This window comes from Astyanax mexicanus, chromosome 14 (assembly GCF_023375975.1).
Source record: "Astyanax mexicanus isolate ESR-SI-001 chromosome 14, AstMex3_surface, whole genome shotgun sequence".
Taxonomy (NCBI): Eukaryota; Metazoa; Chordata; class Actinopteri; order Characiformes; family Acestrorhamphidae; genus Astyanax; species Astyanax mexicanus.
In genome coordinates this window covers 2,612,501-2,629,991 of record NC_064421.1, presented here as the reverse complement: position 1 = coordinate 2,629,991, position 17,491 = coordinate 2,612,501, and the positions used below count along the sequence as shown (strand labels likewise).

General features: G+C 35.7%; 2 protein-coding genes across 2 annotated transcripts in view; both read left to right on the top strand.

The window, feature by feature from the left end:
• Window positions 1-740: 740 nt before the first annotated feature.
• Window positions 741-10,597, top strand: sdsl (serine dehydratase-like). Its single transcript, XM_049463752.1, has 7 exons — window positions 741-1,105; window positions 2,027-2,066; window positions 2,766-2,905; window positions 4,024-4,112; window positions 4,570-4,797; window positions 5,994-6,118; window positions 7,356-10,597. Exons 1-7 carry the CDS (start codon window positions 791-793, stop codon window positions 7,541-7,543), a joined length of 1,125 nt encoding a protein of 374 aa, XP_049319709.1. The 5' UTR covers window positions 741-790; the 3' UTR covers window positions 7,544-10,597.
• Window positions 10,598-17,196: 6,599 nt separating this feature from the next.
• daam1a (dishevelled associated activator of morphogenesis 1a) overlaps window positions 17,197-17,491 on the top strand; it is an 84,632-nt gene continuing 84,337 nt past the window's right edge. The window contains exon 1 of the mRNA XM_049463744.1: window positions 17,197-17,303. The gene's annotated coding sequence lies outside the window, so the exon portion shown is untranslated. The remainder of the gene's footprint in view (window positions 17,304-17,491) is intronic.

Sequence of the window (17,491 nt, the reverse complement as noted above, 5' to 3'; positions counted from 1 at the left end):
TAAAAAATAATCGTGATTAATCAAAAAAAAAATTCTTAAGACTTAATAATGGGTATTTAAATGAAATATATATATATATATATATATATATATATGCATATAAGTGCTGGTAATCATTTAAAGCTTGTAATTGTAATAATTACAGAGAGCTTTAGCATTCAACACCCTGGATAGAGGAAACGTGCATTACTGAGCTAAATTTACTACTAAAATTGCATTGTTAAGGTACATTTATAATTAGAATTCTCTGTATACTTTTATTATTCTCCTCCTTTCACTCATGTAGCTAAGTACAAATGCCTAATTACATTGCCTAAGTAGAAATGTTGATTATCGACAGCTCTGGAAAAAAATAAGAGAGCACTTCAACAATGAACATTGTTTTATTCCATAAACTACAGACAACATTTCACCATAATTCCAAATAAAAATATTGTCATTTAGAGCATTTATTTGCAGAAAATTAGAAATGTCTGAAATAACAAAAAAGATGGAGAACTTTCAGACCTCAGAAAATAACAAGTTTATATTCATAAAGTTTTAAGTGTTCAGAAATCAATAATCACATTTTTCATGTTCTCCTCCTCCACCAGTCTTACACACTGCTTTTGGGTAACTTTATGCTGCTTTACTCCTGGTGCAAAAATCATTCAAGCAGTTCAGTTTGGTGGTTTGATGGATTGTGATCATCCATCTTCCTCTTGATTATATTCCAGAGGAAAAATCAGATTTAAGCAATGTGGTTTGTAATGTGAACGCAGTCTATGATATAATGATATAATTGAGTGTAATGTTATGTAATGCAGTGCTGGCTGAGCTGGATAGGGGGCAGTGTTTGCAGTGTTTGCTGTATATCCTGAGTCAGCTGGCTGTCAGCAGCAGCAGCAGCAGATCAGACCTTTATCCAGGTCTAAAGGGCTCCTGCTCCACAGCTCTACTCTACAGCTTCAACATGAATAAAATACAGGGATTCCACATCAACTCCCCCCTGAGCGAGAGCCTCCCCATGAGCCGGCGCCTCGGCACCCCCGTCTACCTGAAGATGGAGAGCTCCCAGCCTTCTGGATCATTCAAGATCCGCGGGATCGGACACCTGGTGCAGCAGGTGAGCAGGAGAACAGGCCTCAGACCTGTAGAGAAAATACACCTGCAGAAACAGAACAGCTTAAAAAACCTGAAAACATTTACTGATTATTCACTGCTGACCCAGTTTACAGCAGAACACACACAATGAGCCCATTGTTCTGCTTCTCTACAACATTTTAAAGTTATTATCTTCATTATAAACTGTTTTAAAGCTTAAAATCAATAAGAAATTGGCTTTAAAGCTTCATTACTTCATTTTTTCCTATTTATTACAGTGTAGAATAAACAGGTTTTCATCAATATTTCTTTATTTTCTGATTTTCCCATTTTTTTGCATCTTGTAGCAAAAATCTGATTGTATAAACAGTAAAGAGAGATATTATATTAATGAATTTAAAGTTATTTTCACCACTTAAAAAAATGCAATTAAGATTTTTTCCTTTTTTATAATTACTATATAAGCTATATCTTGATATATCTATCTTATTGTATTTGCATTAATTGTATTATTATTAGTGTCATTAGATCATATTGAAAATAAGTTTACAAAAATTTATATTCACACAAATATATTCACAAAAAAAGAAAATTGTGAAGAATTGAACTTTTCTGGTTTTCTGATTATTTTTATTTCTGATTATTATTTCTGATTTTTTTTTTTTTCATTTTCATACCTTGCAACAAAGGTAAGTTTGATTATTCCATCTGATTTATGATGCAAAATGCAAAAAAAAAAAAAAAAACTAAAAATATATTTTTTTTCCTAAAATTCTGTTTGCAAAAAAAAAAAAAAATTTTGCACCCAATTAAAAAAATGTAAATTAAAAATTTGACATACTATACATGTAAGTTTAAGATATTTTTTTCTTTAAAGTTTATTGGTGTGTATGTGGTGCCCTCTAGTGTTTAACATGTAAAGAACCACTGTCTGTTTTTTAAGCTCGCAGGTCCCTCGTCTAAAGGTGTGATCTGTTCTTCAGGTAGGTTTAATTATGGTTTATTCATATTTACTTTGTTTTATTTATTTGTATTTATGTATACATGTGTATAACTTTTTGATATTTTATAGTGTGTAGACTCCAAACTTGTTATTGTAGTTCTGTCATGATAACTGTAAAATAATCATTGTGATTAACAATATTATTGTCTGTTTAGGAACATTTTATTCCACTGAAATATTGATAATTATTTATAGTCTGTAAGATTTTGCAGTACATTTTTTTAATTGTTTTTTTTCCCTTTATATTTCCTCAAGATAATATCGCTATAATTTCATAATCAAAAATGATCCATGTCTGCATATGCATGCATTAATTACTGTGCAGTTCATTGTTTTGGTAGATTCTTTGTTATTCTTTGGTAATATATATATATAATAATATATATTTTTTATGTTCCTGAAATAGACAAAAGTTTACTGATTTACTTTATATTATACTTATAATGCGTATAATACATACAATTATAATTGTATTCTGTAATATATTCTTGGAATTAATAAAACATGCATGAATAAATATATGTATAGCCTTATAGTCTAAAATATTCTATTATTATTAAAAAAAAAGTAAAAAAAAAAAAAAAACACATAGTGGTAATACCCAGTTTAGTACTGAGACCAGTTGTTAGTACAGGACGGATGTTCTAACACTATCTGTTCTTCATGTTTTTTACTGCAGGAGGAAACGCAGGCCTGGCTACAGCGTACGCAGCTCGGAAACTCAGCATCCCTGCCACCATCATCGTCCCGTCCTCCTCCCCCCGGCTGGTGGTGGAGAAGCTGCAGGATCTGGGGGCGATGGTTAAAGTCGTGGGGAAGGTAGGAGACGCAGATCTTCACTGCAGATTAATATTCTCTGTGTTTTATATTGTTTTAAATGTATTTAACCAATCAAAAACTGTTAACAAAAAACAATCATATAACTGTTGTTATTCTATACAGATAAAGAAGAGTTTTTGTAAATGTTTCATTCAGTATTTAGGTTGAATAATTTATTTAGGTGTATAAATACTAGTCACAATCAGCCAAAACATTAAAACTACTAACAGATAAAGTAAATTGATAATAATTTATTAACGAAAATTTTGATTATCATTGAAAACTTACTTTATTTTAGTAATTCAGTTCAAAAACAGTCCGTTCTTAAGGTTGATCGGTATTGAACGGGAAAAATTGAGAAGTTTAAAAATCTTGAAGGTCTTGTGGGGTGTTTTCTTGGTATGTAGCCACTTATCAACACCATGACTACTACTTGGCCTACCATAGCAACCAACACATTACCATAGAAACAACCATGCAACACCTTAGCAGCCTGAGCAGCCACTTATCAACACCATAACCACTACCTGGGGTACCATAACAACCAACAAATTACCATAGTAACATCCACACACCACCTTAGCATCCAGAGCAGCCACTTTGCAACACTGTAACAACTCTCTGGGGTACCATAGCAACCAACAAATTACCATAGTAACAACCAAGCAACACCTTTAGCAACCTGAGCAGCCAACAGCTATACCATAGCAAAACCTAAGCAACCACTTATCAACACCATAACATCTACCTGGGATACCATAACAACCAACACATTACCATAGTAACAATCATGCACCTTAGCAAACTTAGCAGTCTGAGCAGCCATTTAGCAACACCATAACAACTACCTGGCGTACAAATGGGAACATTTTCTAGACAATGACGCGTAGTCAGAACATCTACAGAACATCAGGCAGGTCTTGTGGGGTGTTATCGGTATGGTTAGTAAAGCAGCATAAAGTTATCCAAAAGCAGTGTGTAAGACTGGTGGAGGAGAACATGATGCCAAGATGCATGAAAAAAACTGTGATTAAAAACCAGGATTATTCCACCAAATATATATACATATATAATACAGTACTGTGTGTATATGTGTGTGTGTGTGTGTGTGTGTGCAGGTGTGGGACGATGCGTACGCTGAGGCTCTTCGTTTGTCTAAAAGTGAGAACCTCGTCCTCGTCCCTCCGTTTGATCACCCTCTGGTCTGGTGAGATATTGGACTATAAAATGTTGCACAGCTTTCTGTAACAGTGTGAACATTTATATGAAAAGAAATAAAAAGAGAAAATATTTAATAATATAATAATTAATAATATAAGTGATTAAGCTGGAAAATATTAAATATGACTTCTGTGTAGTCTTTAAATCTATAAATATGATAAATAAATGATATATAAAAGTTAAAAATAGGACAAAAAAAAAAATAACAATCAACAAAGTATAGGATTAGGACTCAAAATCAAATGATTTGGACATTGGGACATCCCTATAAATGACTAAAATAAATTGTAGTAGAATCATATAATTTTTTTATATTATAACTTAATAATTTCTTTAAGAATTATACCTGAACTGAATTACTGTGATGTTTATAATCGAGCTGTTTGTGTTTTAGTGTTTAATAATCAGTGATAAAGACACTGAAACGCTGTGTGTCTCTGCAGGGAGGGTCACACCAGTATCATCCGTGAGCTGAAGGCGTCTCTGCCGTCGCGGCCGGGGGCTGTAGTGCTGTCTGTGGGGGGAGGGGGGCTGTTCTGTGGGGTGATGCAGGGGCTGGATGAGGTGGGCTGGGGTGACGTACCTGTTCTCTGCATGGAGACTCACGGGGCCGACTGTCTCAATGCTGCTATTAAAGCTGGACGTTTGGTCACCCTGCCGGATATCACCAGGTAAAAAAAGCAGCAGTGCTTAAGATTTCCTGAGTGTATATATATATATATATATATATATATATATATATATATATATATATATATGGTAACACTTTATTTTAAGAAACACAAATCACAAATTAGGCGCTTATTAATGTCTTATTATTTGCTTATGATTTATTTAATACTTATTAGGCTTTATTCTGTGTTATTAAGTGTTATAGGTGCTTAATTAAGGGTCTGTGATTGATTAAATGTTTATTTTGTGCTTTTTAGTCTCTAATTAGTGATGAACAGAAACTCACTTTAGAATATGATACACATCTTGGTCTATTAATGATTTATTAATTCCTTATTAACTCTTAATAAACTCCAGCACAGCCATAACCTTACCAAACTCACATAGATCAAACTGCCCACTATAATAACACTAATAACATGTAGAATTAGCTTTTTAATAGTTAATGCTTAATAATCTAATGTGCTTAACAGAGTGCTAACATAACTGGGTAACACTTAATTTTAAGGAACACAAATTTGTCGCTTATTAATGTATTATTATTTGCTTAATAAAGCCTTAATTAGACATTTGTAAATGATTTATTTAATACTTATTAGGCTTTATTCTGTTTAAGTGTTATAGGTGCTTAATTAAGGGTCTGTGATTGATTAAATGTTTATTTTGTGCTTTTTAGTGTCTAATTAGTGATGAACAGAATCTTAATTTAGAATATGATGCACATCTTGGTCTATTAGTGACTTATTATTAACCTCTTTTATATTAAACTCTTTTATAATAAACTCCAGCACAACTATAACCTTACCAAATTCACATAGATCAAACTGCCGCCAATTATAATAACATTAATAACATGTAGAATTAGCTTTTTAATAGTTAATGCTTAATAATCTTAATAATCTGCTTAACAGGGTGCTAACATAACTGTTTATTGTGCTCTATAAGAACTAATACAGCCATTATTAATCATTTCCACATAACAGACCCCTAATTAAGCACCAATAACACTTATAACACAGAATAAAGCCTAATAAGTAGTGAATATAATATATATATATATATCTCAGATTAATCACGACAATATTATCCCGTTTTCTCCCTGATGTGGGAGGCTAGTTCTAATATATATTATTTGTATTAGCAGCAGTAGAGTCTCTCACTGTTGATTTTGGATGATTTATTTATCTGTTTTTAGTGAGGCGAAGTGTTTAGGGGCGAAGACGGCCTGCAGTAAAGCGTTCGAGTACAGCAAAAGACCCAACATCATCTCAGAACTAGTGACCGACCGCCAGGCCCTACAGGCAGTGGAGCTGTTCCTAGGTACATCTCTAAAGTCTGTAAATTTACTGTGCCCTCAAAATAACTCACTAACTAAATAACACACAGCTATTTATGTCTAAACCACCGGCAACAAAATTGAGCCCCAAACCATAACACTCCCACCAACATGCACCAAACACATATATTTTAATTGCATCAGACCATAGGACATGGTTCCAGTAAACCATGTTCTTAAACTGCTTGCCTACAGCAAAATGTTTGTGAGCTTTCTTGTGCATCAGCTTCAGAAGGGGCTTTCTTCTAGGACAGTTTCTTGCAGACCGAGTTGAAACAGTGTGTGGTGAATAATCTGAACACTGCAGGCTGGCCTCTCATTATTCAACCTCTGCAGCAATTCCGGATCTATCTATCTGTCTGTCTGTCCATTCATCCGTCTGTCTATAAAAGTGTTGTATCTTTAGTGTTGTCCATTGAATATATACAGGGGTTGGAGAATGAAACTGAAACACCTGGTTTTAGAGCACAATAATTGATTGTGGTGACGGACAGTTCTGGTGGAAACAGGAGAGTTGAGGTGCACATTGAATTCTGATTCGTGATTTGATCAGTTTTTTGGATACAATCCGGGTTAGCACCCGAACATCCCTTTCAGACAGCTTCCTCTTACAGCGTCCACAGTTAATCCTGTTGGATGTGGTTGATCCTTCTTGGTGGTATGCTGACATTACCCTGGATACCGTGGCTCTTGATGCATCACAAAGACTTGCTGTCTTGGTCACAGATGCTCCAGCAAGACGTGCACCAACAATTTGTCCTCTTTTGAACTCTGGTATGTCTCCCATAATGTTGTGTGCATTGCAATATTTAGAGCAGAACTGTGCTCTTACCCTGATAACTGAACCTTCACACTCTGCTCTTACTGGTGCAATGTGCAATTAATGAAGATTGAACACCAGGCTGCTCCAATTTAGACATGAAACCTAAAATCCCACACTAAAATGATGACAGGTGTTTCAGTTTCATTGTCCAACCCCTGTATCTATACAATAAAATGTGACCCAAAAAAACCCAAATAAACAATGATAAAATCATTGTTCAGTGAAAGTGTCTACCTGTAATTAACTCTATGTAATGTGTAATTTATTCCCACCCCAATGTTCCATTGCTTAACAAATAATCTACATGTAACCTGATGATGTAGGGACTGGTTCCTATAAAACACTAGCTAAATTTAACATGTATGTGTGTGTGTGTGTGTGTGTGTGTGTGTGTGTAGATGAGGAGCGTGTGTTGGTGGAGTTAGCGTGTGGAGCGTCTCTGGCGGCGGTGTATAGCGGGGTTATCCAGCGGCTGCAGGACGAGGGCCGGCTGCCCGCTCCGCTGGGCCCCCTGGTGGTGATCGTGTGCGGGGGCAGCAGTGTCTCCCTCGCCCAGCTCCAGCACCTGCGGACCGTCTGCAAATAATCAGTAAACTACAATTCCCACAATCCTTAGTGATCGGGGACTTCAGCCTGTAGCCCAACTTTCACTGTTTTTACCACCATTTAAAAGTTTAAAAGCTTTTTTCATTTTAACAATTTTAAGCCAACTGCATTATATTTTATACTTTATACAGTATTTGAGTTTTTGCAACTTTAGCAAGTTTCAGTGTAATAATAATTAAAAATGTAATATATAATATATAGACCGTTTCAGAGGAATATTCATGAGGGTAGGAAGTGACGTAGCTGTTCCTAGGACACTTCCGTTCAGCGGTGAACAGCGTATAAAACAGTGGACGTAACTTTTTAATTTATCATGAATGCAAACTTCACCTAATCTGAGAGTCACAAACATTGAAAATCAGCTCAAATTGTTCTTTAAACAAGTAAACTATGGAGGACCAAAAATGACATAAGTATAAATAAATACACATATAAATGTATAAATAAATAAATGGATAAATACATTAATGTTAAAATTAATAAATATATAATTAAATGCACATATAAATGAATAAATAGATAAATATATAAATAAATAAATACGTGCGCAAATAATTGTATAGGTAAATAAATAAATTAATAAATAAATACATTTCTTATTTATATATTTATGTATTCATTTATATGTGCATTTATTTATGTCAACATTTATTTATTTATTTATTTATTTATTTATTTATTTCAGCATTTATTTATTTATTTATACTTATGTCATTTTTGGTCCTCCATAGTAAACACGCCTGCTTTGGTTTTTCGCACTGCTGACCTGCCTGCAGTTACAGCGTCCGCTCACAACTCCTCCCTCCTTCTGATCTATAAATCATGCAGAGTACGTGCTGGATAGAGTTTGACTCGCTACAACCTCACCAAACACTATAGTGATGCTTCTCTACTACAGGAACAAATATCCCCAACTTTTACACTGAGACGGTAATTATATGCGTCCAAACTGCGGTGTGCTTTCACTGCCTCTCTGGTGTAAACACACTCCGTTTTAACAAGGTAGTGATTCACATCTGGGTAGGTCATCTCTAGCAAGCGTTTTAAATCAGAGGAAAATCTTCCCTCTTAAATCCTTATCAAAAGGATCAGGAAAAGAGGTTTGATCACTAATTACTAATTTCTGACCGTATGTTTGCTCTGTTTTCGGGAGACTTGCAAAATATGCGCTGTTATTTTGACAGCTGGATGAAAATAGCGCCACCAGAAGCGTAGAAGGAACAGACATGCGCAGCAGCTTTGTTATTGTTTTCCTCATTGAAACGGTCTATAATACCAGTAAAAATAGGACGTTTAAGGATTGCTGGTTTGAATCCTAGGTGACGCTACATCAGCAGCCGGAGTCCGAGAGAGAGTCAGAAGGTCAAATAAACACTCCAGTTTTAATTACAGTAACAGATTTACACTCAGTTTAGATATGTGTACTCTTAATTACTCACAGTTTACCATATAGAATATAAGTCCATATTTTTTGGATATCCCTCTAATAAATGCATTCAGCTACTTTAGATTTTCCCAGTACTTTTGGAATCCACTTTAAAATGATCAGTTTCTCTGATTTTGCTATTTATAGTTTTATATTTGAGTAAAATGAACATTGTTGTTTTATTCTATAAACTATAGACAACATTTCTCCCAAATTCCAAATAAAAATACTGTCATAGAAATTTGTCAAAATATGGAAAAATATGCAGCAGTGCTTCATGCATCTTGGCATCATGTTCTCCTCCACCAGTCTTACACACTGCTTTTGGATAACTTTATGCTGCTTTACTCCTGGTGCAAAAATTCAAGCAGTTCAGTTTGGTGGTTTGATGGTTTGTGATCATCCATCTTCCTCTTGGAAGAGGTTTTCAGTGGGGTTCAGGTTTGATTAGAGAAACTGATCATTTTGAAGTAATTAGTAAAAGTGTAAAAATGTTGTTTGAAATAATTAACAATATTTTGAATATAACAATAATAGTGCTCGCTGTCCAAAACATCACAAAATCTCTTCAAACTGACCAACCTCAGATTACATTAAGAGACTTTGTGATTTCTGACCTTTTTTTTTTCTCTCTGTTATCTATAAACATGGACTAAATTCAGGCTACTACTGTTTCAAGCTGTGTGTCGTACTTTGTCCCACTTTATAGGTTCTAATTGAATAGTTTGGTTGATTGTATTTTTGAATATACATTTTTTTGTGAAATGTCCTTTTAAAATGTGTGTATTTTACCTCTTTAGAAATGTAATTTCAGTTGATTTATGTAACACTACTGTAGTGCCTTTGATATATTAAAATCATTAATATGTGTTTAGATTAGACATTTCTCCAGTGTGATCAACAGGTGGTGTCGACAGAGCTCTAGTTGTCTGAGATTTTAAGATCTGAGACCCTTTGAGTGATGCACTGTGTGGCTGCAAGGCTTTATGGGGCAGTTTCCTAGACAGCATTAAGTCGAGTTTTAGACTTCAGTCTACACAGGGTTTGTACGGTCATGAAAAAACAGGAAAAGTCATGGAATTTGACTCAGGGTCTCAGGGTCTCAGATCTGACACTCATTTTATTATTAAGATTGTGTGTGAGCATTTTTATAGATTAATTTTAAGCCTCTTCTAATCAGTTTTGATTATAGTTTTAGTTGATTTTTGGTTGATTTTTAGTTGATTTCTGTTTTTAAAATCGTATGGTCATGAAAATTGGCCTTAAAGGCATAGAAAAGTCAGGAAAAAAATAATGGAAATTTATTGGTTAAAAAGTGTATGAACCCTGGCTACAGTACAAGTCAAACGTTTTGACACATCTTCTCATTTAATGTTTTTATTTTTTTATTTTCATGAGGTTTCTGAGGCTGGTTACTCTGATGAACTTATTCTGTGCAACAGAGGAAACTCTTGCTCTTCCTTTCCTGTGGTGGTCCTGATGAGTGCCAGTTTCATCATTATAATGTTTTTGATGGTCTTTGCAGGAACTGAGCTTGAGGATACTTTCAAAGTTCCTGAAATTTTTCTTTTTGGATTAACTTTTCTCTTAAAGTCATTTTATTCTTTACTTAGTTGAGCAATTTTTGCCAACTTCCATTGTAAGCTTCCACTCCAGACAGCTCTGATCAACCAGAGGAGAAAACGTGCTTGCAAGGTTTATTGTTGCGTGTTTTGGTGCCTGTGTGAAAACAAACCAAACAGAGGGAGAAAACGCCCCAAATAACAAACTCATCAATGCAACAAGTGAGATTAATCGCAGTTAATCACAGAATATTGTTGAGATTAATCTGACTACATATTTTTAATTGATTAACACCACTAATTAGAACATTACTGAAATATTCACTATTCACTGTATACCTGTAACTCTACCTCTTCACTACTTTACTTTAACTGATGCTCTCAAACACTTTATTAAGAGACAAGAAATTCAAGTAATTAACTCCAGACAATTACTATTAAAATGATTTTAGTATTATTCTACAATGCAGAACATTTTAAATTATGACAAAAAAATTAAGCTATGTCCAAACTTCTGACTGTTACCATACTAAGCATTTTTAGTTTCCAATAGTTTTTCATAATGTCCCACGACTTTTGGCATGTCAGTGTATAAAGGCAACAAAGATACTTTACATTACAACATGAGCATGAGCATTTAAATGCATGTTTTAGCTGTGTGTTGATTCCAGAGAATATTTGAAGTATTTGTTAAGCTCTAGAAACACTTTAAAACCTGTAATCTCTCCAGGTCTGATCCTAATTGTCCTTTAAACCCCTTAAACTTTAGACTTGTTATTCAGTTAATAAGATTAAGGCTTATTCATCATTAGCTACAGTATTATTACAGGCCTGTAAAGAACTCAGGGCCTTTCCAGTAAATTACAGCTGTAAGTGCTCAGAATTTCCCAGCAGTGCTAAAAACTAGATTCACAATTCACAATATCATTCTCATGTTTTCATTCTTATCACTACAATACCCAGCATGCTTTTGATTCTCTTATAAAAAAAATCTGACTGATAGTGTAGCTTCTGTCAGTAATGCTACTTATCTAGTTTAGCTGCAAATTTAGAGCATTTCTAGCTAGCTTTATGACATTTACTGTTTTACTGACTAAAAGTCAGATTAAAAAACACAATAAAACTTAGAAAAACTCAATAATAAGACCATTTTCCAATTCATGATGAGCTCTGAATGATGAAGATTAGTTCAGTAAAGGAGCCAATCATTTTATTTTGATTAATATATAAATAAAAAATCTTAAGTCACTCTCTTAGACAAAGAGCATTATCTTAAAGGGGTAGCATCAGATGAGGGTGTACCACAGGTAGCCTCACGAGAAGATGATTTAGTCCATTCTGCCAACAAAAAAAATATATATGACAGGCAGTTATTTTAGGAAAGTGACATTATGTTGCATTCCATTTACCCTAGAAATCAGATTGTGTTAGTGTGTCTTCGCTATCGTAATAACGGGAAAAGTACACCTTGCGCATCTCAAAACATGTAAAAGGCATGTACTTATTATCTTATTTAATCAAGGGTGTGTTTTTGACGTAATGTAAAATAAACCAATCAGCAATCCGCCTAAGCTAGGTGAGCTCTGACTAGGTGGATTGCTATTTTAACGGTGCAGCTACCTGGTGTCCAATGCTTCTCAGCCGAGAAAACTGAGCTGTGTGTATGTGTATGTGTGTTGGGGATGCTCCTGTGTTGCCAAGATAGCGATGAACGTCTGACTGTTGACGGTTTTCAGTCTAGGTTGTATTCAGTCAGTGGAGCTCCTGTGTTTTCTGTTACCAAGATAAACAAGCAAAAATCCAGAAATGTACCTGAACACACCTCATTTCCAGAACACCACGCCCATCAGTGGCCACTTTATTGAAAACACCCACTACAGTATATTGTGCTTCCACTTACTGTGGCCACTTTATTAGAAACACCTACTTTTATACTACAGTATATTGTGCTTTCACTCATTTGCCAAATTATTACAGAACACCTACGTTATCCTGTTTCCATCATTTGCCACATTATTAGGAATACCTGCATACTTCCGCTCATTGGCCACTTTATTAGAAACACTTAGCACCTTCTGCTTCCACTCACCAGCCAGACAGCGATTAGCTAATCCGCTAATTGCTCTCTCTGGTGTTGTTTAAATCAGTTAAATCCAGCTGGGAGGAAGGAAGTGGATGTTTTGTTTTGCTCCAGTAGCAACTGACCAATCCCTCACTCCGTGCCAACTGGAGCTATCCTCAGCGTGAGGATAAACACCAGCGCTGTAATCTCAGAGAACTCGCCCTGAACTCCTTCTGCTGGAACTCCTGACACTCAGCCAACGCTGTTTCTCTAAAGCTTATCCAGATCCTGAGCCTGAAACACCATAACAATACACAGACCCTCACTGTTTAAATATTTACCCACCACTAATACCCCCCCGCCTGACCCTCACCACCTCACCGAGGCCTGAACACCGAACACAGCGTCCGCAGCCGGCTTTACTCTCAGATTATACAGGTGAAGTTAACAGCCTTGGCCTGTGAACACACATCCACTCGCTAAAAACCCACCCAGCCAAGCCAATAAATAACGGAGAAAATCAGCCATAAGAAAATGATCAGGATTACGTAGCTGTTACAGCAGTAAGGCCTGTTTTCTCACTTATTCAGTCAAAGTCAGAACCAGTGACTTTGAAGCCAGAGAAAACCTTCGCTATATTACTTAAAGGAGAACTCTGGTGTAAAAAGTACTTTTATTTCAGTAAAACATGATAAAAAGTTCTTACCTTTGATGAGATCCAGACATTTTAACAGTTCGTCCAAACACCCTTCAGACTGGGAGATACGGGGCATAATTTACCCTGATAAATCACTTTTTACACCGTTATCCAGCTCAAAGTAGATCCACACCTCCTTACTAGAATCCGGAGAGCCCCGATATTTAAAACGAGGCATTAATAACTTAAAAAGTGCAGAAGAAGCTTATTAAAAACACTGTTTACATCCTATAACGCTACTAGCTTCAGCTCTGAGCGCCGCCATCACTGTACTGATAATGACATAGACATATATATAAATACATAGTCTATGTATATATGTCTGCCATTATCAGTACAGTACAGTGATGGCGGCACACGGAGCTAAAACTACAACTTTTTTATTTTATTTTCTAGTCCATTTAGAAATAGAAGTATTTTCAATAGAATAGGACTCTCCAGAGCAGGGTGTCAAACTCATTTTGGCCGAGGGCCACATTGGCATATTGGCTGTCCTCTGAGGGCCAGATGTAACTTATAAATGTAAGAAAATGTAACAGATGTAATATGAAATGAATGTAATTACTCCTTAATGTTAAATAACTCTCAATATATTATTTATTCAATCAAATATTACAGTTGCATGGAAAAAATGTTTGCTTGTTGCTCTATTAACATAAATCCTTTTAATTTGTCACTTTATGAAATCCAAAAACTCCATCAATCAAGAACCAAACTATTCAAGTGAATAGAAATGACATAAAATACAAGTTATATTAACTTTGATCAAAACGTTTGATACTGAAATAAGGCTTAATAAATATAAAATCAAAAATTGTGAGCTGTTAAGAACATGTGACAGATTTAGCATTTCCTCAGATTTAGCAGTTCCTCATCCAACCACTAGTGGGAGCTGCAGCAGCACAAGCCCACAGTCTTTACTGAATCAGAGCTCTTCTGAATCAAAGTTCTTCTGTGTATGAAATAAAATAACCCCACTAACCGGATAATACAGCTCTCTACAGTTCATCTTTCAGCCCAAGCAGCTAACAGCAGCAGTTTAGAGCAGCCGTCGCGGAGTCACTGCTCGGATTACATTATAAACAGGTCAGTTAGCGCGCTGCTAACCTCATGATGTTTATAACTACGGACTTAAGAGGACACACCACGGCTGCAAGGTTAAACTGTTGAAGGCTACTGAGGACTATTAAATATGGAAGCCCATTTCCGCCACCTGAAGAAAAAAAAAACGTCCTCAACTAAGTCATAATTATGGGATAGTAAGTCATAATTATGAGATAGTAAGTCATAATTATGATATAAAAAGTCATAATTATGAGATAGAAAGTCATAATTATGAGATACTAAGTCATAATTATGAGTTAGAAAGTCATAATTATGAGATAGAAAGTCATAATTATGAGATGACTTTTTATCTCATAAATATGACTTACTATCTCATAATTATGACTTTTCTATCTCATAATTATGACTTAGTTGAGGACGTTTTTTTTTCTTCAGGTGGCGGAAATGGGCTTTCATAATTAAAGGCTATTGGAGGTTATTGAAAGGGTTATTGCGGGCAGAAATCAGTAAAGGCTGGTTAGATAAGTGATTCACGTCCTCGTCCTTTGCTGCGGTGAAACTGCGACTAGCGCTGCCACAGTGATGTTTATTAACGTCATTAAAACAGATTTTGTCAGCTATTGTCTTATAAATATTTACACAGAACTTATATCTCTCCTAAAAAGCGTTTATTTTGGTCAGTAACACTCTTCGTAACACAAAAGGCATACCGGTCTTTCACCTTGAAGCACAGCCGTCCGTCTGCATCAACTTCTTTTTTTCTGGACATTATGGGATAAACATTTGTATGTCTCAGTTCCACCCGCGAAGTTACGCCTTCCCTCCGGCAGGGTTTCCACATCGATGACTACACTGCCGTGTAGTGGCAGTAAGCCGTAACTTCGCGGGTAATACAATCGACAAGCATTGTGGGAAATGTAGTTTTTGGTCAAAGAACGCTTCTGACCTATTTATTATAGACACTAAGATTTTACAAGCTCTCGCGGGCCACATAAAAGGACGTGGCGGGCCACATTTGGCCCGCGGGCCTTGTGTTTGACACATGTGCTCTAGAGCATATAACCAAACATGACGGTATTGGAACCATGCCTAATGACAGGCGTGGACTATAGAGGTGTATAAATCCCCAGTATTATGCAATGGAGCTGTGAAAGAACGGTGTTCTCTTAAAAGATGGAGTAGATATCTCAATATGTATGTATATATAAACACTTGTCATCAAAAAATAATTGCATTCAGTAGAAGGAATCAACTGACAGGACTTAAGAGGATCATCTTCAGTGACAAATCCAGCTTGTGTCTTGGTGGAGATAACCAACGAATCCAAGTGTGGAGGCACTGTGCCAAGTTTGAAGGTTTTTTTGTCTAATTTTACTATTTATAGCTAAATGCTTGAGTGAAATGAACATTGTTGTTCTATTGTTGTTTTATTCTATAAATTACAGGCCAGTGTTTAGACCTGAAACCTATTACAAACCTCTGGAATATAAATCAAGAGGAAGATGGATGATCACAAACCATCAAACCACCAAACTGAACTGCTTGAATTTTTGCACCAGGAGTAAAGCAGCATAAAGTTATCCAAAAGCAGTGTGTAAGAGTTTTTCCACCAATTTGGATAACTTTATGCTGCTTTACTCCTGGTGCAAAAATTCAAGCAGTTCAGTTTGGTGGTTTGATGGTTTGTGATCATCCATCTTCCTCTTGATTATATTATAGAGGTTTTCAATTTGGTAAAATAAAAAAAATAAAAAATGTAAGTGCTCTGTTGTTTTTATAGAGCTGTATATAACTAGTATAGAATTGGTACACAGCATATGTCTTCTGAGAGTGGTCCTTTTCTGTCCATTAAAACCTGATGGATTTTCAGCTTCTGAACACAATCTGCACGACCAGCTGCTGCACCCATAATTCCACCAGGCGCCCCAGTATACAATTATTCCCATAATCCCCTGTAATTCTGTCTGTGGCCTGTTTTTGCCTGAATAAATCCCACTCCTCCCCCCCTTTCACCAGCTTTACCATCCACTTACCAAACCACTTCAGCATCCAGATTCATACCAAAACACACTGATACAACCAGCCAACATTCACATACAGACACAGGCCACTTTATTGGAAACACCTACTATATACTACATTACCGTGTGCTTCCACTTACTGTGGCCACTTTATTAGAAACACCTACTATAGTTTATTGTGCTTCGACTCACTGTGGCCACTTTATTAGAAACACCTACTATATACTACAGTATCTTGTGCTTCCACTTACTGTGGCCTCTTTATTAGAAACACCCATTAACGTGTGCTTCCACTCACACAAGGAATGCCTACAGTTCTTCTCTATATGAAATACATGAAGAAATGTAAAAATAAATAAATAAATACATATAGAAATGTTAAAATAAATAAATAAATGTTTAAATAAATAAATAAATGTTTAAATAAATAAAATAATTAACTAATTAATAAATAAATGTTTAAATAAATCCAGTGCAGAAGTGCAGAAACAGTTCCAAATAAAGGTTCATGCATGGAAATATGAAAACAGATTCCTGATATAATTTTAAGTGTGTACTTTTTATGACAAAATATATTTATTAACTTATTTATCTATAAGATTATTTATGCGTGTATTTATTTATTTATTTATTTATTCATTCATTTATATGTGAATGTATTTATTTATACATCTTAATACATTTTTCGTAATCCATATAAAAAAGGTTAGAACGAGCTTCTCTTTACAAAAGAACTACATTTCCAATAGAACCTAGCGCCTTACAAGTTTTCAGACATGCGCACTGGGGAGCGTCCGAAGAGAGAGGTGACGTCACCCGCCTCCTGTGAATCTCATTGTGTGAAAGTGGACGGAGAGCGGGGGTCTCGGAGAGGTTACAGCATGGGGGGTCTCTCCCAGCGAGCCAGGTAAGACCCTCACCCTTACACCTGCACGCTCGAGAACGCACACCTGTAACACGCAGGTAAAAGTTAAAAACTGCACTCAAAACAAAGCTCGTGAAGCTGGTCTAAGCAGCGAGTGAGGTGTGTGTGTGTGTGTGTGTGTGTGTGTGTGTGTGTGTGTGTGTGTGTGTGTGTGTGTGTGTGTGTGTGTG